Genomic DNA, 26,542 nt, shown 5'->3' with positions numbered 1-26,542 from the left:
TTCATGTTTTTTGAATTTGAATTTTCGCACCTTGACTGTTCAAACCACTTCAAAATGTAATATCACTTTAATAAAGTTTGATTAAGGTTCCATTTTGTACCTCAAAACTACTATGGTTCAGCTACGTAAATCAATTGTTACACTGAAAAACCTCCAAAATCTCACTTTTTGTAGCATAACATAGTGGTGTACATAGGGCGGTGAAAAGTATAGAGGATACGAGATACAGAACTAGATCATACTGAACTTAAAAACACCACTTATCTAAAAGCATTGAGTAACCGATTCATGAACAAAACTGCAGACTATTCCGAATTTAGGAGTTTATAACAAGAGACATGAAATCCTTACGTGATTTTTTAAAGCGGAGAATTCTTCTAATGTATCAATCAAGTTAGCGATATCATTTTTTCCCGATATTAAAAATCACTTAGCGGAACGGTAAAGTAACGATATGATGTTGGACGCGCCTAAAATAGCAACTTTCACGAGTGTGGACTGTATATTCTAAGAAAAAATAAATTTATTCCAAAACCTAATGAAAATTAAAACAATTACACAAATAGAATTTCTTACGGACTTACCTTATACGGTTTCTGCCAGTATTGTTTGGTGATTTAGGATAGAAGCGTAAAAAAGGGGATTATTGGTTAATCACCAATTGTCGGCTGACGATGTTGTTTTCCTCCAAAATTCCGAGTTCACTTTTCTTATATAATTGTTTGTATTTATTTTTGTATAAACTAATTGTTTGTATTAACTAATAATATTGTTTCGGAATCACTAAATCCTTCGATAATTTTTAACTTAACTAAACTCAACTAACAGAATTAATTCTAAACAAATTGAAATAGACTAATATTCCCAACTAACTGGAATTTACCAGATTCATATTAATAACTATTCGAACGAACTGAATGCTACTTTTACTTATCAACTAGTGCCGACTTCTTACGTGTCGATTCATTAAACAGTCTCTAATTTTGATTTATCGATATTTGATTCAATTCAATTAGTCTAGGCGCCAACAGTAACAAAAAGAATTCCTATTTTACAGTTAACTATAATGATATTTTTTGCAACATTCTGTATTATAAGTCTCACAAATAAATACATTTGTTCTTCTTCGTAATTCTTCTTATTTTCTTCTGTATATTCACCATCTATTTACAAAGACTAGATACTTATTTAGTTACTTACTCTAAATATAATACTCCTAAATGGTTTGTATACTTAGAGTTTCATCTGGAGATGTCAGAACGTATCATAAAGTATATTATTTATTATTAAAACAGTTATTATTATTATATTATGAAGTGTGAACGAAAAAAAAAAAACAAATACAATTATTACTTATTGTTTTAATAAAATAATGATTTTTTTGTGCCTGAGTGTAATGCAGACATATTATATTTTAGAAATGACATTAATATTTGTTGTAAATAGTTGTTAGTTCATAATTTTTAATGGTTTTTATTTCAAGTTTCTGTATTTCTGTAGTTGAATATTATTTGATAGTTGACACTAATGAATTTTACATTCAATTTTTTTGCATTATTACAAAAAACTATATGTAATAAAATGCCAAATGCATTTTTATATGGTTTTTATAAAAAGTTGGTAATGGAACAAAACCATTGATTCGCTATCAGTTATTGATATGAATACTGGATGTGAGAAACTAGACCAACGCTCGTTCTAAAACGCTCCCCTTCAGAGCTTCTGGTGTAAGAAATTTTTCAAACCTTGTCGAATTCCTGCCCAAAGGGCCCCGTTGGTTCTTCGATAAAGCGTTCCGAATGAAAGTTGGAAACAATAATTCACGATATGCACCGTGTCTATTACCTGAAGCTCCTAAAGAGAACATTCCCGAGCACATGTTCTGTAAACCAAAATTGTTTTTTCAGTCAATCCCATTAATTATGATGTTTCGGAAGGGTGTGTTTCTTTTTTTTCTTGCTTGCTAAATATTCTGATTAAATCGTTTGGAAGATTCGAAATGATTCTTTGGACTTAACTAATTATTATTTGAAATTGAGTATAGCAAATATATATAATTTGTGTTTGTAGCAAAAGTTTCACAATTTATGTTAAGATACTTTTAATTTTCGGTCAGCCGTGCAATTTTTTATTTTTCCTGTTTAACTTATGCCCAAAATATGAATATTATAAGTACAAGATATTGAGTTTTTATGAACATGGATTAATAAACCTAAAATTGATTAATAAAACAAACAGACGACAGTTAAGATGAAAATCCGTTAGCTTGGGAGTTATATCAGTAAAGGAATATTCGTTTACGTTCATAAAATATTAGTAAAACTGATTAGCACAACAAACTTTGATTTGTGCACTATCAAAACTGTTTTAAGACAAAGAATAATATTTAAATGACGTAATATTTTTTAAAAGTCAACTGTCTTTACACATACAAGTATTTGATGTGTAAAGTTTTTCTCAGATAATTTGAAAAATACGAAAACTGCGATAAGAATTTTTGATACAAATATTTTTCATTTCAAATACTTTTGGAAATATTTGTGCAGAAAAGGCCTTAAATTTTTTGTTACGTTAAAAATTTACTAATATTTTCATTTTTTTTTTATTGGATTCTACTTGTCAAACTTTATATCACCAAAAGTTTTCCTTATTTACAAAAGTTTGGGATAAAGACTCAAAATGCGTGTACTTAATATTATTTCGAATAGCTATTTATTTCTGTAGATTTATGAAGATAAGAATATTATTGTTGAATATTTTGATTAAGGCTATTATTTTTTTTTTGTAATTTGTCTAAATAAATTTCTTTTCTTACAGGTGACGGGAATTGTCGGACGAGCTGATGTCCTGGCCTGCGTGTTTTTCCTAATATCCCTGCTTGCATATCATGGGTAAGTTACAACATACCAATATTGAAAAACTAATCCAATTCTTTGAGTCGTCACAATTTCTTACTTCAGAGTTGTTTCCTTGACTGACAACGACTCCAAAAATAACAATAATTTAAACTACATTAAATTGTCGTTATTCTTTTACTTTTTAGTGCATATTAAAGTTTTTTTTTTGTTTTTGTTTTTGTTTTTTTTTTTTTTTTTTTGAACGGCAAATGATAAGACAGAACTAAAAATTTATAGATTTATGATACTCAAATGTTTAAAGGAAAGATTTATACCACATTTATATTTAAAACATCACACAAATTATTTACCTCCACATGTCGTCTTACACGAAATACAAAACAATTCTTTAAACAAAGTGTCACAATAACAAGTTTAATATCAGTGATTTTAAAAAAAAAAAAAAAAAAAAAAACAAAATAACATAAATTATTCACAGAAGAAGAAAAAAAGCAGGCAGAAAAATTATAATGTATGAGTTTCAATGTGATTGAATTGTTTTAAGCTATGATGCGAAGCCAATATTTTATCGTTTATACACCATTTTACAATCATCTGTCTCCTAAAACCCATTCCTCTTCGATATTCTACTTGTTCTCATAACACATTCGCCAAAGATTGATTTATGCACAATACCCTCTTACCAATACAGAAAGCTGTTCTGTTGTGAGCTAGCTGATGGTGAATCTGAAGAGAGAAAGTTTATATTTTCTATATAACTTATGAATATATAGCAAAAATACAATCATTCTTACATGTTATGCTCAACTAAGCAAAATTCTCAACAGCTTGACTGAGCACATGAAGTATATATTTATAATGGTAGTAAGATATGTCGTTTTCTTCTCCGTTTTTTTCCTTATTTTTACCCGTTCAATGCCTGCTTGCTTGTGTTTTTTCTTTACTCTTTTCTTTGCTGTGTGGTATGTTGTGTTTTCTGTTTTTTTTCTTCTTGTTGTAATAGTCGTTTCAAGTTAGTTGTACACGCTTATGATAGTATAAATGCAAATACATCAATACTTTAATTTTACATTATAGTGTACTACACCTAAAATAATTTTATTCATTTATTGTTGTTCGCCAGTAAAATCTTAAAAAAAATAATAATAATAATAATAATAAAATCGCAAGACCCGATGTAAAGCTGCTTTTTTGGTATGTTATTTGCACCCCTGCGTTATTCGTGAAAATCGTGAATAATTTCGCAAAATTTTCGGACTTATGAAACTATGAACTTTTGACATTAGTCGCTACTCTCATTTTGAAATTATATTAAATTTTAAAACAATTGAAGCCAACCTACAGTTCCGTGAGTCTAATAGTTTTTGAGATTAGATGCTTAAAAATTTATATGGTTTTCAGAAATATTGAAATTTTGAGTTTTGCATATGTTAAACCATTCAGGATAGAACAAAAGTTTTAATGTAAAATGTTCTTTGTAAAAAACAAACAAATTTTGTATGAAACAATTTTTCGTAAACATTATTGTTTTCTCGTGTGGGTGCAAATTAGGACAAAACTTTGGTGTACATTTTCTCCAAAAATATAAAAGATAGTGAAATGGCGGTCGGAAGGCGATGTAAAGCTGCTTTTTTTTTGTTATTTGCACCTCTACGTGAAACTACGTTTTGCAAACAAACAAAAGTTTTACTACCTGCGTGAATAGGTGAAAAATGAAAATTTGGAGCAAATCTTTTTTTTGCTTGCAAAACGTAGTTTCACGTTCCCCTAAGGGATCTAAATAACATACCAAAAAAGTAGCTTTACATCGTGTTTTGTGATTTTAATATGGAATTCGACTGGCGTTTTGGTCATATAATCTTTCATTGTTGAATATATCTAAATATTCGCCAAGCAGATTAATTGAGACAGTTTATAGTAAAATATGGTCTTCACATCATGTACATCGATGGTCTTCACATCATACATTGGATAGAAGCTCTAAGCACTTGCTTAATCTGTCCTAGCTAATAAGCTCACCAATTTTGATTGAAACCAAATTCTCTATCATAACGAGATTTTTTTATGTTTTAATATGCAAATTTCAATTCATAGAATCCACTTATTCAACTTTCAAAGGAATCGGGAATATTTCAGATTTCAAAAATTACTTATCAAAATTTGACAAATGAGATAACGTTATAAGCGTCTTGATTGACCGCTTGTTATAGGCGTCACATTAAATTGAAAACGGCGCCCTCTAGAGGACAAAAAGCAATGAAAGCACTTTTCAAATATATTTATGCTACACTTTCTCACGAAATTATAACTCCAAAATGGTTTTTAAAAAAAATTTGAAAACTTGAACCCTGACAATTAAAGAATCGCGCTCTAAAAAGTATTAAAACAAGAAAATATTTTCATCTGAAATTGTTATGATAAGTAAAATCGTCATTATAGTCGAGGGACCTCTAGGAATAAACAGTTTTCCACAGGACCGAAAAGAGGTCACCCGACTGTAATGACGATTTTACGATTTTACTTATCTCACTTACGATTTTTCTTGTTTTCATACTTTTAAAAGCGCGATTCTTTTATTGTCGGGGTTTAAGTTTTCGAACTTTATTTTGTTTTAAAATTGTCAATATTTTCTTTTTACTACCAATTTTATGCAAAAAATATAAAAAGATGAACTGTAATGTCTCGGAAATTGTTTACTTTGTCACTTTCAACATCCCGATTTTGATAATAAAAGGGTTTATGATTAAAAGAGGGTGAATCTAGTTAAAAATAATAAATAAAGAGCGTGTTTGCTCTTCCAAGTAGTTTTTTAAATGTGTACTTTTAAACGAGTATGGATAGGTCATTGAAGAATCTTTACATAGGCAGACTATTTTACTCAAATAACATATACATTAGAAAAATTGATTCAATCTACATTCTTTTTAAAAACTAATGAAGCATTTAAGATGAATCACTATATAGTTGACGTATACTATATTAAAAACTAAAAACTAGATAGGAAATAGTTTTTCTTTAACCAATATATACATACAGACATACATATATACACATATGTGTAGATATACAGAAGTTGTTCACTTGTTACGCGAAACAGATGGCAATTTTTCATGCAACAGTTTTATTGGATTGATTTGTAAAAAAGTGCTTACATTTTTATATTTTATAAGCTTGTATTATATAACTTATATTACAAAACTATAAATAATTTTTCAAACTTACATTTTGAAAATGAGAAATAGTAATATTTGAATTTAATTTATTTTGTTTGAATTAACATTTGAAAGAATGATCAAAGCATCAAACTTTGATTAGTTGTGTAGTAATTTTCTAGAAAATGAAAAATGTTTTAGATAGTTTACAACAGACTGCGTTTCTTTACAAGGCCATCTGAGAACCAGATATATATTTATTTATTAATGTTCTTTATGCATATGCATCACCCTTTGAGAGAATAAGCTTGCAGAGTTTAGTATTAAAACAAACAGATAATATTGTAAAGAAAACTATAGTCAGCCCTATTGGTCTTGCCTTAAAATATCTGTACTGAAGCTTTGCATGTTAAGCATAAAAATGTCAATAAAAATAGAATCAGCATAATTTTCTATGTAAAAAATTCCCTTGTGAATATTTTAGACTTGAAATACCTTTATCGAAATACATCTTCATTATTTTCGTTTGTAACTATCTGAATGTCTCGATTAATACCAGTTAAAATGAAAGCCCTACATCAGAAAATTTGATTTGAGAAAATAATTCAAATATTTTATTTTAGAACGTTAAGCGTAAATATTTCCGTACTCATTCAACTTTGCAAATATGCAATCCTTATTTCGTCATTGAAGTAACTAATTTTTATCTAGATTATCCTGATAAAGCCAACAGCCAGTCCAGTGTGTCTGCTGTCGGGATATTTACATGGTATAATAATTTAAGTCCCAAGTTTGAAAGGCATAAAAATATTAATAACACGAATACATTTTTTGATATAGTAGGATGTCCACCCGAAAACAAGATAGCTGCTAAACTAAAACAGATAGCAAGAAAAAATTTTTATAGCCTGCTCGGGATGTAAAAGATTGGTTTAGGATTGTAAATGAGCAATATAGTAAAGTGGGGGACCCATCTTGTAAACAGTTAATGACAGAACAAAAATTTAAATTAAAAAATGTTCCTAATAAAAATAAACAACCTATGTTTCAAAAATTTTTTCGTAAGCGTTTATGTTATCCCTGATGGCGCAAATTTTGACAAAATTTGCGTGTTCATTTTTTCCGAAATGATTCAACTAGTGACGAATCTTTCACAATTATTGGAAAACAAAACAAATGACATAATCGGCGGCCATAATTGTGTTGATTTTTTAACTTTTCTAATTTATTATAAATAATGCAAACACTGACATTCAACTAGAATATTCTATACAGAGTATTTCAATCAAGTCAGTTAATTGTTTGTTTTCACTTGTTAAGCTAAACATCAATTTCCATACTAGTGGGAAATATATGCCATACTTTGTTCGGAATTTTTAAAATAAAAACACAATTAGTTAAATTTTTAAGAATTATTCCTTGGTTTCAGGCATATTGATGGTAAATGTCAAATATGGGCAAGTGTTGCTTTAGGTGGATTAAGTATGCTTGCCAAAGAAACAGGAATTACAGTATTTGTATTAAACTTGGCATATGATATGTACAGATGTTGGCCTTTTATCAAACGGTAAGTACGTTTTTATTGTCGAAAACGTTTTTAGTCTTTTAAACGTTTGTTCCTTAATTACAGGACTTTCGTGGAAGTTCGATGGAACGAAGAAACATGCCAATTAGCTCGGCGAGCATCAAAAATTTTGATGTCGGTAAGTAAGAATTTCCTAATATACTTATTTTATTTTTTAATGATAATGGTATAGTTATCACAATGATATTAATTATTTGAGTTTGTTTTAAAAAGTATAGTAAACTAAATCAAGCTTTTTCAGTTTCGAAGAATATGTCTACATATTATCTGGTATGGGATTTGTCAATTATTCTCTGGTATGTCAAAATTATATTGTTTAGTCAATATTGTTTTGGCTCACATGATAGGAAATAATCGTATTTTTTAGTAGAAATAAGTTTCGGTATCACTCTTTTCCTTTCTTTTACTTGTACTTAAAAAATTGAACATGTATGTCGTTAAATCAATAAAGCCAAAATATTTAAAGTTTTAAATAATAAAGACAAAATATAATAAAAATAAATGATCTCCTAGAAAACCATGCAAAGCACTAAAGATTATTTTATACGAGACCGCATACCTAATTTTCCCATTTTATTGCGATGGCGTACATTAAAAAGGTACATAATTTAACAGAAGATGGATACTTTTACTAACATTTTATACCCTATCTAATAACGTCTTTCTATACATACACACATATATACAAATACTAATTACACGATTCTTCCTTTGATTAAAAGTAATACCTTCTTTTTTTTTATTAACATTCAACAAACCCATTAGTTAATTAACTCTCTTTAACTGTTTCAGGATTTTATTTGTAATTGCCTCAAGTTATTACCACTGATCAATTTACAAGTATAATATGTACTTGTATGTTTTATTTTATATCTAAAACATTGGCATAAGGATACCCCTTTTATATATATATTATACAAAAGGTGATTCTTGTATCTGTTTCTGACTACTTTCAACTGATTTTAATATCTATACATCAGCACCTTCCGGCTTTTTTGACTTTCGAATGCAAGGTGTCTCAAAAAAAGGTGTTTTCTTTATTGTATTTTCAAAATCCTTCTATAACCTCAGCAGATAAAGCAGGTTTGCATAATTAAATAATAGCGTTGAGCTAAGCTGAGAACTTAAAAACGTATTTTGACCACAATGTAGTCATCATCAGTGTAGAAATAATGGGTAATTTAGTTACGTAAACTAAGTGTCATTGAATTCATTAAAAAGATGCCTCTACAATTTAGTCTACATACGAATGTACAATACAAAAAGTTATTTAGAGCTTTACCCAGAGCTTCCATAAATTTTCTTTGATAATTTGTATTATTAATCCATCGACTCTTTTTATTCCATTATTTCCATAGCTTTTAACAGAAAAAACAAACATTACTTTAGGAGTATAAATTAGTCATTTCATTCAATTAACTAATTATACAAGGTATAAAAGTATTTTTTAGTCGAAAAGTACTCAAAAATTGCAAAACGAAAGGGTGCAGAGCTCTTCACTCAAAACATTTCTTTTTCATATATCATCATGGAGTTTTCATTACCGAGAATGCTACATTCACGCATATACTATAGTATGATTATTAAGTATAGAGTAACGAGCCTTTGACTTTAATACAGCAGGAGAATCGAAAGCGACCCTGGACACAGTATTACGTTAGATTAGCTAGATGGTAGTCTTCCAACAAAGGGGTCAATTATGATAGAAAGTAATATTTGTATGTAATATTGTGTATCGTTGTACCGAAGTAACTGAATACCCAACAAAGATATTTAAGTATTCTAGATTCATATGTCCACCATGACGACAATTGACAGATTAATGCTTCGAGCGAAGAAAAACAAACTGTAAATCCCACCCTTTGTTAATGACCCTGTATTCCCCGATAAAAAAAACAGTTGGTTTCCTCGAAAAAACCAAACGTAACCGATCGATTTATTAGCTTTTTGATACAATGAGAAAGAATAAAATTTTTTTTCTATATTCCTGCATCCACGTAACAGAATAAGTGTCCTGTAATTCAGATCATGGTGTGGCTCATTTTTGAGACCTTTTGTAAACCATTTACATTATGAAATCTAATTCATCTCTCTCTACACAGTCAATAAAAATATGATATGATCAAAAAAGTATTATTATTTTATATCAGTAATCATTTCACAAAAAAATGAAGCTATATTCTACACAAAAGTTTGTGAAAATCATTATGATTAATATTCATATTAGTTTGATTGATGTTCCTTTTTAAAAAAGAGAAATTTATCCCATTCAACCCCCGGGGGAATGTATCTAATAATGTAAAAATGTTTTATTATTAAAGGTTTGTAGAAAGAGAAACTGACTGGATCTTTATTAGACTTTAAAAAATACTTTTATGATGTATTTAATTGGTGTTATGTTATACTAAAAAGGTATATTTTTCATTCATGTAATAATTACATGTCTGTCCTTGAAGTTTTCAGTGGAAAATACGTGTCTTAATAATATAAAAATGAAAGTGCTCATCTAAAATTAACCTTATAATATAAAATTTAGGTATTTGTATCCAGCTTAATTATACCATGTATATGAAATATACCAAGGTATAATAAGCTTGGTCCCAAGTTTGTAGCGCTTAAAAACATTGATGCTATGAACAAAATTTTGTTATAGGTGTTCATAAAATTATCTAATTAGTCCATGTCCGGTTGTCTGTTAGTCTGTCGTCTGTCGTCTGTCGTCTGTCGTCTGTCGTCTGTCGTCTGTCGTCTGTCTGTCCGTCTGTCATCACGATTACTCAAAAACGAAAAGAAATATCAATCTGGGTAAAAAGTGAGGTCGAGTTTGTAAATGAGCTACATAGGTCAATTGGATCTTGAATCCTACGGACCCATCTGGTAAACCGTTCGAGATAGAACAAAATTTTAAATATAAAAAATGTTCATTATAAAAAATAAACAAATTTTATTTGAAACATTTTTTTTAAGCATCATTGTTTATCCGTGAGAGCGCAAATTGTATAGTGTGTATTATATGAGAGTGTTTTATATATCTGTAATATGTGTGTGACATGTATCTATGTGTAATGTGACGCCGTAATTAACACTGCCTGCACATGGTATTTCAACAATAAACTCCGTCAATTGTTTGTTTTCACTTGTTTTTTATTTAATAATATCTAGAAGAAAATTTGTCGAGTGTCTCATTAATATCATTGAAGTTTTTTAATTTCTTATATTCTTGTTACTAAGGCATTTACCACCACAATACCATTAAAAGTATTGAGTAAAATCTTTGTGCTGAAACCTTATCCCATGATTTGATATCTGGAAATTTTTATCGAATGTATTTCATAAATTGATTTTACATAAAATTACATAAAAGAATAAACCGGGTAAAAAATATCTTCGTATAATACATTCGGCAGAAATATACATCATTTAGGTAATTAAATTTGTATTCCGTTCGGGATGACTGCGTTGAGATTTTTATACGACTAGCAGATCATGACTCAATTCTTTCCCCCATAACAGAGGGAGATATACGTCTTTCAGGCTACTGTGCTAGTGATTTCTTCATTAATTAACTAATATGTTTAAATAAAGACATTTCGTTCGATATACGACTCCTCACATCTCCTGCAGCCTTTAATTACGCTTGCAGAATATATTGATTAGAAAATTTCCTCTTCAAAACATGATTTTAATTTAAATTCGTCGTCCCTAATTTCTATCTACACTCATCAAAACGTTCAAAAAAGTGTAGGTAAATTAATTATATAAGCGAAAAATTTAGAGAAAAAAATTTTAAAATTTTATACCCAAACATAACCAAAAGATTTGAAAAAAGAGTATTTTATTGTATTCGAGACAAAAATCTTTTTTCTTTTGGATACTGATTTTCGTCCCAATTTTTTCTGTTTTGGTACTGCACTTCATATGTTCTTGAAGGACATAATTATTTCTTTATCGAGTGATGTTCATGGTCGAAAAAAAAGCTTTTTACTAATCAACCTAATATTTTCCAGCATCACTTATTAATCACATAATTTACATTATACATAATACACTGTACTGTATTCGTTGTGTGTGTAGTCATGGTAGGGATAATAATCGATGCACTTCCAGCGAAAAATTTTGGCGATAAAGGAGGCTGTTATGACTAATTTGCAATTTTTTACATGTTAAAGTTATAGAAAATGTCAAATAAAAATTATTGAAAAACACTAATTAATTAAACTTAATGCATTAAAAATTGTGAAAATAAGAAATCAATTTGCACAAATATTATTTTTCAAATGTTAATTATCATAATTATTTATTTAAATTTGTTAGATAATAATATTAAATTCTCAATGAGCCATAAATGCAATCCATGCAATTATATATGCATCCATACAATTCTATAATTAAAGCAGTGTATTAAACACGCAGTATAATATTTTTAAAAAAAAAAGCAGTGTATCGTTGCCATGGAAACGCTTCCCATAAAACTCACGCACGGTGCGACTATGATAGAAAATTTATTGAATAATAACAAGAGATGATAGGAAACAAGAAATTAAAGAGAAAAAGATAATATAGAGAAAATAAAGAGCAAATGAAATGGGGAATAAAATGGATAAATGAAATGTTTTGTGCATTGATTCTCTGTTACATAAAATATAAGATAAGTTAACGGATGTTCATTGAAGGTAATGATCTGTATCTGGTTTGTTTTTCAGTTGGGTGTTTTGTTAGCGGTACGCCTTGCCATCCTTCAGGGTTCTTTGCCAAAGTTTTCACAACAGGATAACCCCACAGCATTTCATCCTTCGCTTTATGTCAGGTATGTACCTTTAAGTTATTTAAATACAGATAATATTCAACATTATATATATAAAACGTATTTAATATTGTGTGCGAACATTTTTTGCGAACAACCTCTTTATAACAAATTTTTACAACTATAAATAAAGGGTTAATATTTTCAACTATTAAAAAAAAAAAGTGTAAATACCTCTAATTAACGAAAGGTTTTGTTGAAGCTAATCAGAGACATAATAAAACATTAGAAAATTACAGAATTAATGTTTAATTGCATATTAAGATGCGAAAATGATTAGTAAAGAGAGATCAGATTGACTTATTTCATAATTTTTATCAACATAAAATCACTTGGATTTTTAATTAGTTTTCTTATTTCATTTGATTTGAATTATTCATATTATAACGGAGTGAAGCGCGCTCTAAAGGCAAAGGCTTTCTGAGAAATCAAGGGAAAATATCGGATTCAACGGATGGATTACGGTGTGTAAGACTTTTTCGAGTTACTTGTATTCTTAACCTACGTTTTTACAATTATTTAAAAAGAGAACCTGGAACATTCCAGCGGAGCGAGTTCGTACAACGTTGGTATCACTACATATTAATTTAGAATTGTCTTATAGAGTATAAATAAGTGAGAAAAAAAAACAAGTAGAAGCGAAGAAAATAAACCACTATTTATTGATGTATTATATTCAACGCACATATCTTCCATTGATATCACATTGAATCTTGTGAAACGACGACAAGATATGTTATTCTATTCTAGAATAAAAGTTTTCTATTCTATTCAACATAAGATTTTTACACATTGACGAGAGCATAGGACAAGTTTTTCATTGATAATAGAATATCTATCACACAACAGTTCGTGGCATTATATTTATATTGTGAACAATGTACAAGATGATTCGAAAAGAGTGATAACCCCCGCAGCTCTCGACGTTCTTCAGACGTACCACTTTTAAATACTATTACTTTACAATGAAAACACAAATAAAATGATACAAAATTTCTATTTTCTTGTTCGATAATTTTGCTGGTATAAATAAAACATTTCGTAGTTGCACGCGCAACATTAAAATTGCTTGCACCCCCACAAACTAGGAAAATCAAAAGAAGCATGGAAATTCCATAAAATATGTAAAAAAAAGTTGATTAAATTCGATGGTAGGTACAAGTGCAACGGCAACCAACGGTCTAAACAGGCCTGTTGTTAGGGGGTTCACTTAACTACATTAATCATTTTCGCATCTTAATATGCAATTTAACATTAATTCTGAAATTTTTTTTTGTTTTATTATGTCTCTGATTACCTTCAACAATGACATTAGTGAATACCAAGAACCTCTGACAAAATATTAATGGAGCTGAATAAAAGTAAATTTCATTTGAATTTTTTGAAAGAAAAGAAAAAAGAAAATCTGTACCATTCATTTTCTAAGTGAAAATTTTTGAAAACGATTGGTTAATTAACACATTGAATAAATAATATGGGACTTAATTTCTTGACTCAGTTTCTGGAAAAAAATGCTCTTGATTCAGTTTTCTTAGGGCCCACGCATATATATAACAATGTTCTTAAACTCTTACCGTAAGAGCAAAGTTATGATTGATTGCCGTTGGTACTGAAACACCCTTTAAACGTGTATGGAATGATCTAGTGATTCACTAAGAAATTTATGTGATTGAAAAAAGACTAATGTATGTGGGTTTTAGTAGAAGAAATCCATTTTTCGAAATTAGCCATAAGCATTTAGACAAAACTAGTAATTTCAAGAATATCAAGCAGAAAATTGATTTCTTTTCATTAAAAATAGGTATTTCAGCATTTTTGCCTTTTTCTTTTTTTACATTTTTCTTAAAATTGAATCATTAAGGCAAGTCGAAATCATTTGCATTCATATTTCATCATTTTGAGCTTAAGGTATATCTATTAGCATAACATTAAAATTATATTCTCCCATTAAAATGAGAGAATAAGATTGTTAATTTGAAATTCGTATTTAATTCGTACCTGATAAAGATATAAGTTTTGCTAGCTTAGGGAGCATCTAATAAGTTGAACTCTAGAAGTCTATTCAATGCACAATGAAAGTTTGCTTTACTGCGCAAAAATATTGATAACCTTCCACTACAGTCAATCAGTTAATGAGTAGTCTCTCAAATGTATTAAATACTACGAATCTATTCACAAAATACTGTTATTGGTTAATTTTAATAAATTGGAGAAATTATTTGCAATAATGTGGAAATGTTGAATTTGCTCTTTTTGGCGTTAGCCCTGTTCAGCACACAACGAATACAGCTTTTTTAATAATCCTCATTTAACTATCTTTTTTTTTTAAAGGAGATTTAAAATTGAATATTTATTTTGATTTTATTTTCTAAAGTAACCTGAAATAAAAATTATTTATATAATAGTATTTTTTACCGCTTCAAATAAAAGTAGTATTTAATTAACAGGCAAAGCAATCGATTTTCACAGGATGCCTTGGGCCGTTTTATTATGATTAGTAAATAACTATCAAATCAATTCAATCCACTTGAAATAATGAAGCAAATTTTTAACTACCGTAGGGTATTTTTGTTATAAAAACACAATGTTGTTATACACATGAAATTGAAATACTCTATTTGTGATTGAACCGAAAAACAAAAAGGCTTTAAACAAGTTATTTGGAAATAATTGTGATTTTAAATCTACATCGAATTTTCTACAAACTACATGCAAGGACTTTACAAACTTTAGACACGCGAGGATAATGTTGCAAGCCAAAACTTTTTTTGCCAAGCATCTCATAAAAAAAAACATGTACTTCCATTTAAACGGGTTTTGGCCTAGTTTGGAAACTTAAAGAACATTCACTTGCAATTTCGGTCTTCAAGCTAACATATCTTCTATCTTATAATAAATACATTCGCATGCTAGAATTTAGAAAATAGCAAGTAGAAAACATTGGGCATTGAATAATAATATAACAATTTTCAATATCTTTATTTCATATTAGTGATACGATTGTACATGTATACAAGGAAAATGCCACAGGGAAAAGGTTTTCAAATTCTTTTTCGTATGCTTTTTTCGCATCGATAATAATTGTAAACATTAAATTTGGTTTGAACTTTTTTTTATTTATGTGTATATATTAAAGTGCTATGATAATAATGATGTTCATTTTGAACATTTTTTACGTCGAGAAGAGACAAATGCGTGTTTCTGGCAAATACTATACCTTTTTTGCTGCTGTTCATTGGTCTTTTATTGACAAATGTTGGGAACTTTTAAGTTAATAATGGAGAATGGTATGGGGGCAATTGTTTTTTTCAGTAAGTCACAGAAAAAATTTGTGTTAAGCTATACACTTGATCAAAGGCTCCAAATTACGAGTGGAACACAAACACCCTTGCCTTGTTCATTTTCTAAATTAAAACTTTTTACAAATCACGTAGTAGTTCAAGTCCGTTATCGACGAAAACTGCCATGCCAGAATTTATTATCTGTATTATCACACAATCTCTGTATTATAATATATATCAGTATAAAATTATTCTACGGTACTGCTAGTTTAGCCAACACGATACCATGGCAACTAGACAATTTATTCTAAATATATAAAAGAAGAAATTGACTGACTTACTGACTGATCAATCAGTTCACATATAATATAATAAATCAACCCCTATTTCTTCTGGTCATTGAACCACGCGTGAACGGATGGAACAATTTCGAAAATTATTTTTCCGTTGTAATAATTATTGCCAGGGGAAGGTTTGTATGAAGAAAATTGAGCAGAACAGAAATTAAGGAAGTTTTGCCGAACATTAGAAAATTTAATAAAAAATATTTAATGCAATTAATGGTGGAAACGCATATAAACAATGCATTATATTACCTTACCATATACTTATGTTTTTATTTGCGTTCCCACCATATTTATCTAGAATTGTGAAAAGGTATCTAAATAGTATTAAGGTAGTATTTATTATTATTCAGGTATTGTGAATAGGTATTTATACGCCGAATATACGTTTATTGTCATCATTTGAGAAAACTTGAAATTTTATTGCATAATCAATGTATTTATAAATAATGTTGGTATTGGTATAATATCACATAATATTATTTCCTAACACTAGGCAAATAGTTTCTGAATCGTTTATATAGGATGAAAGGTATTTCAACTTTGCAATATATTAGTTTATATTTTTTTAACAGAATTTGATAATGTATATGCAGAAGTATTCACCTGACCAAAACTTTACTAATAGCTACTACACTTAGTTTTGAGTACTAAAACTAACCATTCAAAGTATCATACGGGGTGAACCATTTTAATCTTTAGAGGCTAATATATAGTTTTGTAGTTAACAAATTCAAAAATTACTTGAACAAATGTTGCTGAGTTTGATGTGGGACTTCATCTTCTGACATCAGATTGGAACTGGTTTTTCGGATTTCTATAAGCCAGTTTAGATCCTAAAGTTATAAATAGAAGAACAGTAGTTTAAAGATAATTATAGGTCAAAGGCATGGACACAAGCATCTTTCTGTATCTAGCGTGTTTTCTTTCGATTAAATGCCATATTTTTAAGCCGCATTGCCTCCGAAAGCTTACAATTTTCGAAAAAAATGTCTTTAAGAATGTTTGTTTTTCATGAGGATCAATTTTCTAATTAAAAGAGTAAGAGTTTCTATCTCTTACCATTTAGAATCTAAACATGATGTCCCACATCAGTTGTTTTATATTTTTTTGATTGAAAATGGTCCACCCTGTAGAACCATTCAAAATATTAACATAACCAAACTGTAAGCATAAACATTCTTGATAATAGCTTTGGATATTGATAAAACAATGTTTTGTTGAAATTATTTTCATGTACATTAACTCTAAATTGTTACATTCTGTGTAATATTTAATATTATCACTATTGTTAGACAGCAGCATCCCATTCTAAAAGCAACGTTTCTGTTTAAACTCCACTATGCAAATTTATCTGTACAACAGAGTAATTGATGTAAATAGCATAATTTTTTGTATCGTTAAAGTAATAAAAAACCGTCACCAATTGTAATTTATTGATGATTCACATTTAAATAAGGTTTGTGATAATTTTTCTGTTTATATAACAGATTAAAAGTTCGGCAACTCTTGGCATTACTTTAAAACGGTTCAATATAAAGGCCTGAAATTTTTATTCTAAGTTTAAGAGGATAATAGGTCACTGTCACTCACGCAGCCTAATAAGGGAAGGAAGTGGGGGAAAAATTACGTTTTGTTACATGGAACACTGGATTGAAACTTTTAGAATAGACTCTTTCTAATAGTGATGGCTAATTTAAACGCAAGAGAAGCCTACGTGCTCATACACTAAAACGTGCTTGAAGTGAATAAATAAATAATGTGGAAATTACACATATAAACGTTGTTTTCGGGGACTTCATGACGACTAATATCATTACCACGTTATTTATTAACTATAAATCTCCTCTAGCGTGCGTGCCTGTGTGTTTGTTCCTCTTAAAAGAGTCGCAGCGAATTTTTTGAAATTTGTTGTATTTGTGAAAAGCGGTGAGTGATTGTCGTCAAATGGTTTTGTATATATTCTTGCAAATTGAAAGGGAAATTAGTTTAATCAAATTGATTTCGTAGCGACACCGATATTCCATAGATGCCTGGACAGGGATATAATACTAATAGAGAGACATTTCAGCAAATTTGATAACGTTTTACCAAAGTTTTCATATTTGGCATACTCTGTTAATGTAATTCAATGACTTCCATAAATGATTTTTATGTTTCAAAGTTATAAAATAGAAAATACGCAGTCAATAATAGCTCATTAAAATCCCATCCTAATAATTTTTTTGTAGACATCACTTTTTACCCGTGAGTAAAAAGTTTTTATGTACGTGTATTGTGCCAGTGTAATGAACACTGTCTATACATGGTATTTCAACAATTAACTCAGTCAATTGTTTGTTTTAACTTGTTGTTTTTAAGACATTATTTTTCTCTGAAGAAAAAATATTCATGAAAAAAATTATCAAATATATGATTAGAGGGAATTTAATTTCCAGAAAGAATTTTATTATTAATAAACAATATATTTAACGTCAAATTCACTTGTCTTTTTAAATAAATGTTTTTAAAAAAACATGTCAATAAGTCGTCTGCCATATTTGATTTTATCATATCAATATGAAATTTATTTTCATAGACATAAAAGATATATTTTATCAACAACACAGCACAGTTTCAAATTTAATATTTTTGGCATGAAATAAAACTATATAACGATAAATCATAAACAATATATTTTGATATGAAGGAAATATATATTTTATATTATATACTTGGAAGACTATTTCATAAAAAAAACCACGACATAAGCCAAAAAAGACATTTTTATTGTACAACGAACAAAATATTTATGATAAATTGTAAGGAAATGATGAAATTTAGACTGTTTTTGAAGAGAATTATTGTTTAATCGTTATTTGAAATCACTTTTCATAAATATAAATTGTACTACAATGCCGTGAGGCCATAATAGAGCGAGATTTTCACGACTCATTTTGTCTGCCTTTTTGATAATTGATATTTTAACCAAAACTTATGGAAACTGTGAAAATCCAATTTTTCGAATTAATTTTTTTTCAATTTTGCTTTTTATCATAGAAAAAAAAGTCGCCCTATTAGCTCAGTTTGTTAAGGCGTAACCAATTCCGTCCGCGGTGGCCATAGGGTAGCAGGTTCGATTCTCACCTTCGCAATAAAATTAATTTAATTAATAGTTGTGATGGGCTGGTGTAGTACATGGTATATGTATGAAGGAGGTGCACTCAGCCTCTAAAAATGAGGAGCTGATAAATGAAATTATCATCGGAAAGGTGGTAAAATACATATATGTTATCACAATGGGCTCTATAGCCTAAGTGTGTTCTTCGCGGACAGCCAATATAACCTAATCATCAGAGAAAAATTATTTTTGATTCATATGCCATTCTATCATTTTTTCAACATATTTTGTTGTCAATAACTTTTTTACATGCGAGATAGACAAAATAAAATCGTAGAAAAATACTAAAAGCCTTAATTTTGTTTGTAACCTACCTTACCTTAATCAATCTTAAAAAAAAACATACGAAAAGTAAGTTTTCTTCAGTTTGAAAGCAGTATGAAACCAAATTGTAAGTGTAATTCAAAATTGTAGAACTTTTTCTGCGCGGTCACGGTTCTTGAATTTTTTTCTGTAAATAAGACAACTTAATGGGCCTTGAACTACATTAGTGACAAAAACATTATTATCTAGGAAAATACTGAGCGAGTTAGAAAGTAGAGTCACCATATATAACATTCTACGTCGAACCTAGAAAGTATTTTTCTTTAATTTTTTGCTTCAATATAACGTTTTTGTCCAAGTGTTAACAAAATTTGGAAACCTTTTCCTATGGGACCCATAGTAATGAGAATATATTATAGAAAAAGGTAGCTTGGAAAATTTAATTTTATAGCAAAATTCTACATAAAATTTCGAAGCCTAATGAAATTTTTAACCACAACGGGCGAATTGAGGAGCAGAAACAAAATGGAAGTAAAGGAAGGCAATGATTTGGTGTATTTTCTAAATAAATTGATGAATGCCGTAAATGTTCAACGATCATGTGTAAGAGTTAATAGAGGTTCATTTGGATTCCAATAATTAATTCACAATGATGTAATACAGAAGATATTTCAATAATAATACCTTGTGTTTGGTTATTTACTTGGTTGATGGTCACAACATTAGAGTATTTAGTTCAAGCAATAGAGACCTTAAGGATTTTTTGGATCAAAATTTAAATCAAATTCTTTGTAAAATTAGCAAAAACATGAGCGAAAAAGATAATCATGCCAAATGTATGACTTAGGAGAGAAAAATAAGAATTAAAACAACATTCTTATAATGTGGGTAAAAGACCATTTTGAATGTACATAAAACGTTCAATCTTTTCAATAACCTTAAGAAGTTTTTCACAAATATAGGTATGGTACCATTTTTAATGTATGGTACCTTTTTCAAGGAGCTAATACAACTCTTAAGGATGTTAATTACATAATTGTTTTATGCCAGTGATTCCAACTTGTGGTCTGCGGACTACAGGTGGTCTGTGGGAGTTTCGTAAATACACCATGGCAAGATGCTCTATTAATACATTTTTAATGATTTTGAAATGTTTTCCATTACTACAATAAATATAATCCCATCGTTGCCTCCCGTAATATAACCAAACCGCATCTTAAAGGATTCAATAACTGACTCATAGACCTTTTAGTTCAGATAAAGTTTGTTTTTCATTGCTTGCAAATTGAGAGAAACTGGGAAGAAACGTATGTATCGGAAACTTTTGAAATCGCAAATCGTAACTGTTCCCTTGGCCGATTATTCGTCGTCAATTTGTAATTTTATGTCTTCTCATAAATGATATTTATAATTTTACATTCCAATTCTAATACTAAAAATACAGCTTTAAACAATATTATTAGACAAAGAATCTAGCTAATTGATTAAAACGCAAAAGTGACTTGGCAAAATAATTTTCCATTGTAAATTTCTATTGCTAACAGCAAAACAATCAAGGTGATCTTTGGTGGAAAAATAGTTGGGAACTTTCTTGCTTGAACTCGTCTTTTGGGAACAAAATAAGCCTATGGTTTCAGAAATTTTTAATCGTTATTAGTAGATTATCTTTAGAAGTAGTTTTTCATCGAAAAATGGATTAAAGAATCATAATTTACTACTATTAAGTTATAATTTTCCAATTACACGTTCTACGTTACAACATTTTGGACATTGTTCATCGAACCGACTCCCTGTCGGCTCGAACATCCAGATTTTCTACTATCAACTTCTAAAAAATTACTAAGACCAGAATCAATTTTCTACTATATTGCTTGCACTAATTGGTAGAAATGGGTGCCTCCATAACAATTCTATAATAACATCAACTACATAATAATATACGCTTCGTATATTCCTAGTGCTTCACCATTATCATCAATGTGTTGTCATCAACCATACAAACACTCCTTGAAATGTCTGTGTTCCATACAGCGGGTGTTGTTCTAAGATATATTATATCTAGATATGTATATGTATATATTGGTTTTGTGGATATAGTTATCGTCTTCAGCAGTTCACTAGGTTATAGTTGTTTGGGAAAACTTTCACAAACATAACAGTTATAGACATATAGACATATAGAGTGTTTTTTTATAGGAATATCTTCATACGTTAAAAGTGTGCTACATAGGTGTAAGGTGAATTATTTTCGGTGGATTAGATTAGACAATACTAGATCATTAACATCATCACACTGAAATTCGTTATACTTTTTAAGAAGTAGTTATTTTGGAAAGTGATTTGCTAATATTGTCAATCGTTGACAGGGGTCGAATATTTAAATTGCAAATATCTCACCCACATATAAAAGAACTGGAGATCATCCCCAGGCCCGGATTTAGAAATTTGCCGCCCCTAGGCAGTTGCCAAAATTGCCGCCCCTCCACCACCCTTGAAATTTCTTAAATGGTGGAATTAGTTTGTTTCATTCAATAGAATGCATTTTTCTGAAAGCAAATATTTTATTTAATTATAATCAGTAGCCTTATAATAATGAGGTATATGACTTAATGTCATTCAACAATACCATTATTTATGCTATTGTCTTTTGTACAAAAATTATTGCTTATTGGCCCAAATTTTTACGTCTTGTTTTTAAAATGGCAAAGTTATTGATAATGTCATCACAATCTAGAGACATGAGCAAATCTGATTCTATAGTTAACAAAGCAAGTGCATTTAATCGTCCCGCAACCAGTTTTGATCTCAAATAGTTTTTTACTCGCCGCAGCACGGAAAATGAACGTTCAGCGCTACAATTTGACACGGGTGTACAAACAAGCATTCGGTACGCTATATCAACATTCGGAAACATCAAAACTGTGTGGAGCTCCTTGGTTCTTATTAATTTTAGCAGATCTATAGGAGAATTTTTTTCCATGTTCTTTTTAGCACAATAACTTTTAAATAAAATCATTTCATTTGCAAACGATGCTTCGATGTCTTGATCGTAGAAATTTATCAACTGAGCAGATTTTTCATAAATTTCTTCTTTATTCAAACAATGCATGTCTGTAATGACTGAGAATTTCTGATAAAGGACTTTGTACGCTTTTTCTCTTTTTTGTAATTCTGATAAAATTTTGAAAATTTTGTCTAAAATGACGTTGAAAGTATTTATTCTAAAGTTTTCCCGACCAACGAGTTCAACTTCCCCATCTCTCGATTCATCGCATCTAAGTTTTCTTGCCTTTTTTTCGCGTAGTAGCCGTTTTGTATTCTTGGTTTTCGGAAACAGCGAGCGCTTTTTTTTCATACAAATCAAAATCTTCACGTGTATCACTGAAATTTATGCCCTTGAAACTTGTCGCAGCACACGTATTGTTGACAATGAATTAACACAATGAATTCTCAACCGCCAATGTTCGTTACTAATCACAGAGGAGGTTATGTTTTATTTCACAACACGTATAGGAGAAATCAACATGATTATATAGAAACTTATCGAATATTCGATATTATGTCAGTGTCGAGATGACTCTATAAATCGATTTTTTTCTCGATTCAGACATTTTCCACTTTTGATGTTGGTACGCGTGCCAACAAACCAGGCGGGAAATTCAATTCCCGCGAATTGAACAAGTTTTCGAAGTTTTCGCTAAAATTTGCCGCCCCTTAATTCTTGCCGCTGTAGGCGACTGCCTACAATGCCTGCATGGTAAATCCGGGCCTGATCATCCCATTCAATCATTATATCAAGATTTCCAAACTTACTCGTGAATTTCGTAACTTCCATATTTAACTAACAAAAAATAGAATTGCCTAGCAGAAAAATTGTTATTGATTTTACATTCTTTACAACAAAAAATATTAAATTTTCAATTTATTTACATTTTTATTTTTTGAAATTAGCGGATATTTTGATTAAATGTTCAAAATAAACTAATATTTTACAAGACATATATCAAAATTACCAAATGGAAACAACATAGTATTCAAATAAAAATCATTATTTCATCAGTTTATTAGACATTGAACATTCTCTCCATCAACTTCATTCCACCACTGATCCAAATTTATGCTAGCATCTATGCTTGAACTCTTAAGCCTTTACCAAAGAGTGCAGTAAGTAACGAGAGAATTAAGATTAACTAATTGATTCTGACATTACAATCTATTCCACAATCCATTATAGCAAATTGAAAATTTTATTTCAAATAGAAGTTCTCGTGTATTTACCTATCCATAAAAAAATTATGAAAATATTTGTTCACCTGCTTTGCAAAACGTAGTTTCACACTTCCCCAAAGGGTCCAAATAGCATACGTAAAAACCAGCTATACATCACCTTCCGGTCGCCATTGGTACTAGTTTCGAAGTATTTACCAAAAAACATTATTTCGGTTTTTTTTAATTAACTGAAAATTATTGAGGAGCTGATAAATGAAATTATCAGTGGAAAAGGTGGTAAAATACACATATGGTATCACAACGAGCTTTATAACCTAAATGTGTCCTTCGTGGACAGTCAATATAACCTAACCTAGCCTATCCTTGGGTTTCGAAGGCAGGGTATTTGAATCACAGTCCAGCATCGATGTCAATGCTCCACTAGGCAGGTTTAATTCAGATTGAATTTTTAGCGTTTCAAGTTTCGACGTTTATGCGTGACCATCACGCAAGTTCAATGTTTATTCGCCATTCTAAAAGTGTTCATCGCGCTTAAAGATTTTTTACTTCAAAGATTATTTAGTTTAATTAGATTGATGCACGGGCTCATTTTAGTTAAGAGGCATGGTTATGGCTATTCAACCCTATAAACTTATTCACTTGTAACAGAAACAGGATAATTCAATTAAATACTATATTTTTGATCGATCCTGTATATAAGTGATTCTATTTATATTCTATGTATGTAGATATAATACAATTGTTTTAATTTTAGTTTATTACCTTTAATTTACCTATTCTGACCAATATTACCACAACCTACAACAATACAATATTATTATCCGTCCTACTACCTACCTATCTATCTATAGAGTGAAGTATATTTTTGGTCAAAAACAGTTTTCTCTCTTAAAACAATAATATATATTGAAAACAACAAGAAACCAGAAGACTAAACTTTAATTTATTGTCAAATATATAATATGGTACCTTCCAACCTATAACCTTGGTTGTAGGTTGAGGTACGTACCTTGGATGTAGGTAACGTTTAGTTGGATAGTTCCTACACGTTTTACATTATAGAAATATGTATAATAAATTTACTTCTAAATTAAATTAACTAAAGTGTCTCCCTCAAAAAATCATTTATTCAAATACGTTTTGTTTTATACCATATCTATTTTACCTTGATATTCGTCTAAATACAGTGTCTTCGATTCAAATAGTAATACTGACAAGCAAGTTACACAAAACCTCAAAATTTTTGTCACGTGCTATAAAAGTATATTATAAAAGTACGTGCCTTTTTATATCAAAATCATGATTATTTAATGGCGTTAGTTATTGGTGGTTTTACAATACAATTTCTTTTAGCAATAAAATTTCTATGCAAATGGAAGCTTTAAAAAACGAAATTGATTTTAACTAAGCTGTTAACTAATAGTGATAAGACTCGTTAACTTTCACATTTTATACAAAATTGACAATTATTCGAAGCAATTTCTACTCAGTGAATATGAAGTACGAAAAATTACCTTAAACGTTTCCAGATATTCTTTATTTATTCATCCCTTCGACTCTCACAGCTACAAAAAATTTATTTTCATGCCCGTAATCATGAGGTACTCAGCGGATTCTTAAACTGCACTATGAATAGGAGCATTATGAATAGAATTTTTATGTTAATTCGTTATTTTGGAAAAATTTTTTAATAAAGTGCATAATAGGTCACATTAATGAACCATAAGAGAACGGCAATAACATAAATTAATAATATAAAATTAAATAATAACTAGCCATTCTTTTGGCGCAACAATTATCATGAAGAATTTTGTACTGTTATTGATATTAAAATAAGCTCAGTCAAAGTCACTGTACGCTTTTAAAACTAACTTCAGGTATTTTATCTCGAATTCTCATTTATATTAAAATCATTTGCCCAAATTTTATCAAGCATTAAATTATTTAAATTAATAAGAAATATTTTTGTGAATGTTTATTTTACTGGATGATAATCGTTGAAAAATAAGCAAGATATCCTGGTATCTCCAAGACATTTTCCATTGAAACATTATCTTCATATATGCTGAACTTTTTTTAAAAGGCAATCAAAATGATATTCATTCTATGAACTGTACATACACGAATTATACATAGACGATAAGTTATTATACGATATAGGTATTACGTACCTAAGGGATGAAACAGATAGCTTTATTAAAAAAATTATTATTTGCCATTTTTAAATATATATTTTTGTGGGCTAAAGTAATAATTTGAAATATAAAATTGTTTTTCCTTATATTTTGTTCTTTGAAGATTATTTCACGCTGTGGGTACTTTTGTTCATCTGAATTATCATAGTGAATATTTCCGTTAACTAGAAACCTCCATCGAGATAATATCTGCTTCTATGTTTAACACCAGCTTTGAGGATCTTTGTTGCGGTAAAATAGGACAACAGGTACAGCACATCGGATGAAATAGGCTTTTGTTTAAGTTATATGATTCTCTTGAAATTTTTAACCATGATATATTCATTTAAAATCATCAAAATTAAATTATTTTCTAACACCCATAAATACAATCAGCAGCAGGTCCGTAACTAGGGCGTGGCAAGGGAGGCGTTTATTATATTAAATACAATCAGTATACGATCTTGCATCAAAATCGTTAAAGCCGATCCTGATATATATAACCAACCGCAATTGATAGACCAAAATAAGCCCTTGTGATAGAGCAAAATTAAATTTATTGGATTCCGATGACGCCATAAAGTTAAAAAATCCGAATTTTTGATAACACAGATAAATTCGATCCGATTTTATACGAATTTGAAGCCCACTTATTTGGAGTCATTCTTTTCAGATGTAATGTTTCTTTTT

At 29.4% G+C, this 26,542-nt stretch overlaps 1 protein-coding gene across 1 annotated transcript in view; it reads left to right on the top strand.

Annotated features, from left to right (window-relative positions):
* Nucleotides 1-26,542, top strand: part of LOC123292755 (protein O-mannosyl-transferase TMTC1-like) — a 188,655-nt gene that overhangs the window by 102,874 nt on the left and 59,239 nt on the right. Inside the window, exons 3-6 of the mRNA XM_044873469.1 lie at nucleotides 2,818-2,891; nucleotides 7,440-7,577; nucleotides 7,641-7,713; nucleotides 12,299-12,402. Of these exons, the coding sequence (XP_044729404.1) occupies nucleotides 2,818-2,891; nucleotides 7,440-7,577; nucleotides 7,641-7,713; nucleotides 12,299-12,402 (389 nt within the window). The remainder of the gene's footprint in view (nucleotides 1-2,817; nucleotides 2,892-7,439; nucleotides 7,578-7,640; nucleotides 7,714-12,298; nucleotides 12,403-26,542) is intronic.

Source organism: Chrysoperla carnea, chromosome 2 (genome assembly GCF_905475395.1).
Source record: "Chrysoperla carnea chromosome 2, inChrCarn1.1, whole genome shotgun sequence".
Taxonomy (NCBI): Eukaryota; Metazoa; Arthropoda; class Insecta; order Neuroptera; family Chrysopidae; genus Chrysoperla; species Chrysoperla carnea.
This window is presented reverse-complemented; position numbering and strand designations above follow the sequence as displayed.